At 33.4% G+C, this 3,218-nt stretch overlaps 1 protein-coding gene across 1 annotated transcript; it reads left to right on the forward strand.

Moving 5' to 3' along the window:
* Positions 1-1,749: 1,749 nt before the first annotated feature.
* LOC145718507 (PCNA-interacting partner-like) lies at positions 1,750-2,985 on the forward strand (the record flags this gene model as incomplete). Its single annotated transcript, XM_081810008.1, has 2 exons — positions 1,750-1,885; positions 2,584-2,985. Coding segments are annotated over 2 exons (474 nt in total), but the record flags the coding sequence as incomplete, so codon positions are not given.
* Positions 2,986-3,218: the final 233 nt, after the last annotated feature.

The following is a 3,218-nucleotide window of genomic DNA, read 5'->3' on the forward strand; positions in this document are numbered from 1 at the left end:
AAGAGCTTACTCTCTTATACTTTTTATTTTTTTTTTTAAAGATTTTATTCATTTATTTGAGACAGAATGAGATACAGAGAGGATGAGAGGGAGGAGGGTCAGAGGGAGAAGCAGACTCCTTGCCGAGCAAGGAGCCCGATGCGGGACTCGATCCCGGGACTCCAGGATCATGACCTGAGCCGAAGGCAGTCGCCCAACCACCTGAGCCACCCAGGCGCCCACTCTCTTATACTTTTTAAAATAGTTTTTGGTCGAATCATGGAACACTACATCAAAAGCTAATGATGTAATGTATGGTTACTAACATAACATAATAAAATAAAAAAAGTAAATAAATAAAATAAAACCAAACATAAAAAAAATAGTTTTTGATCTTTAACATTTTCAAATTTTTTTCAATTTTGTGAATTTTTGTGCTTAAAATAGAAGATATCAAATTCCAATTGTCTAAATTTTCAAGGAAATTAAACATAATTTTTAGTGATCTGAGAACTGGAGCCAGAAGGATATAGAACTTGATACCAGAAGAATATAAAACTTGTCATCCTGGAAACAACTTCCTTTTTTTTTTTTTTTTTTAAGATTTATTTATTCATTTGAGAGAGAGAAAAAGAGAACAGGTGAGAGCGAAAGCATGGGGGAGGGGCAGAGGTAAAGGGAAAAGGAGAGAAGCAGACTCCCTGCTGCCTTGGAGCCTTACCTGGAGCTCAATCTCAAGACCCCGAGATCATGCCTTGAGCTGAAATCAAGAGTTGGGCAGTTAACCAATTGAGCCACCCAGGCGCCCCGTGGAAACACTAGCTTTTATGAAGCAACTGGATTAACCTAATTTCTTTTAAACTGTAGTCTGTGGATTTCACTGCCATTATCTTTGCTAACATCTAAGTTGGTTAATGCAATGACCCCTCTGAATGTATAAAATAATAGTTAAATACTGAATATGAAATATAATATTATTTCTGTTTCAGACTTTATGAACAACGTATTATCAATCAGTATTTTGTAAGTAATTTCAGCATAATATAGTTATGCTTTGAAGTGTTAAATTTTTGAATTGTTGAGGTCTTCTTTATTTATTCATTTATCTGAAATTTAAACATCTACTTCTGAAAAGGATTTGACATCTCAATTTGAAGATATCTCTCCATGATAACTGAATGTCATTACACATCAGCTGTAATTATTGAAATTTGCATTATCCATATAGATTACTTTGTTCTGAAATTAATTTCTATCCCTAAAATGGCCACTGGTTTTATGTTTGCAGAATACATTTCCAATACTTTTTTGACATCCTTTTTTGTGGTTAAGAATTAAATTTAGCTTTCTGATTTTCTCCTACTTATGATCTTTGAAGATAAATGCAAGAGTTTATTTTGAATATTTGACCATTAAATCACTTGGTCAAATCTTCCTAGAATGGTATATTTGAATTGTCTTTATTATTTTCCTAAATATGGAAGTAGTCACATATTCTGGAGTCTAAAATTGATTTTTCTAAACTGTTAAAAAGTATAAAAAGTGTGTGTAAAGCAGGTATTACTGAAAAGAACAAAAATGCCAGTGTAGCAATGGATGAGTTTGTAAACTATGAAACATCAAGGGTTAACAGTTTCCAATGAATAATGGAATTTTTAAGGGAAATTTTATATCTTGATTACCATAGAGTATATTTCTATCTGGATGAAAAAAATCAAAATAAATCAAATAAAATAAATTGCGTACTTTCTTCTTTCTTCCTGTTACTAGATGAAACAAACCTTAATTAGATCCCAGTTTGCTTGTACTTATAAAGATGACTGCACAATAAGCAAGGATAAGTGGAATGATGTTAATTCAGCATCCAAGCCTTTGTATGTACTTCACATGGAAAATGACCTTTCTGGTAATTGAGCTTTTTTGAGTAATTAAATAACTGTTTAATTCTAGTATATTAATTGTTTTTTTAAAGATTTTATTTATTTATTTGAGAGAGAGACAAAGAAAGCGCGCACGCACACGAGAGAGAGCATGAGCAGTGGGAGGGGCAGAGGGAAAAGCCAGCTCCCCCCTGAGCAGGGAGCCAGTGTGTTGGCTTGATCCCAGGGCACTGGGGTCATGATCTGAGCAGAAGGCAGATGTTTAACTGACTGAGCCACCCAGGCACCCCAAATTGGTTTTAACTTAAGTAAAACGAGATTTTGTTTTACAAAGTATGAAATGTGAAATGTAAAGGTTTATATTTTTAAGACCTGGGTTTATTTAAAAAGTTAAATCTAGGTACACATCTAAGGAGGAATAGGACACAGTTTGATTTAACTAAATGTACTTAAGAAATAACTTGTAGCATTTAAGGATTAAGTGTCATGCATTCAAAGAAAGTAAATATTTGTTGTTTGCAGGGATAAAAAAATGATATGGTAAAATGAAAAGTAGTGTGCTAGTAATGTAGCTGTATTTGTTAATCATGTGACTTACAGCATTATGTGATTGCAAATAAAATTTTTGAATATTCTTTAGCGATTTTTGAAGTTTACTGTAAAATTTTCACATGTAATTCTAAATATTATGTAATTTCTTTCTTCTTTTCATCTTGCATAACAGAAGGTATAAATTCATCTGTTGGAAGGCCAACAATTGGAACAAGTTCTGGAAATGTTCATCTGGACAGAAGTAAAAGTGAAAAACTAACAAGAAAATCAAGTAGTCAGACAGGAAATAAAAGCTCAAAAAGGAAACAGGTGGATTTAGATGATAAAAATGATCTCTGTGATAATGGAAATGAACCACCTCAACATAAAAATGTTAAGATACCTGAGACATCAAACAATTTCCAGAATAAATTGTGTGGTAAAGTAGTCAGAGTAGCAAAAAACAAGTGTACAGCCAAGGACAAATTGATTACTGGCCAGACAAAGTTAACTCAATTTTTTAGACTATGAATTTGTTTTTTATGTGCTTTAGATTTCTGTATATATTAAACTATTCACCAAAGCCATCTACTTAATTTTTTTTTTTTTTGAATTTTTTTTTTTATTCGTATGTTAATCCCCATACATTACATCATTAGTTCTAGATGAAGTGTTCCATGATTCATTGTTCGTGCACAACACCCAGTGCTCCATGCAGAACGTGCCCTCCTCAACACCCACCACCAGGCCAACCCATCCTCCCACCCCCCTCCCCTCTAGAACCCTCAGTTTGTTTTTCAGAGTCCATCTTCTCTCATGGTTCGTCCA

The sequence above is a fragment of the Leptonychotes weddellii genome, unplaced genomic scaffold (genome assembly GCF_054177405.1).
Source record: "Leptonychotes weddellii isolate Sample4059 unplaced genomic scaffold, ASM5417740v2 HiC_scaffold_16734, whole genome shotgun sequence".
Classification (NCBI taxonomy): Eukaryota; Metazoa; Chordata; class Mammalia; order Carnivora; family Phocidae; genus Leptonychotes; species Leptonychotes weddellii.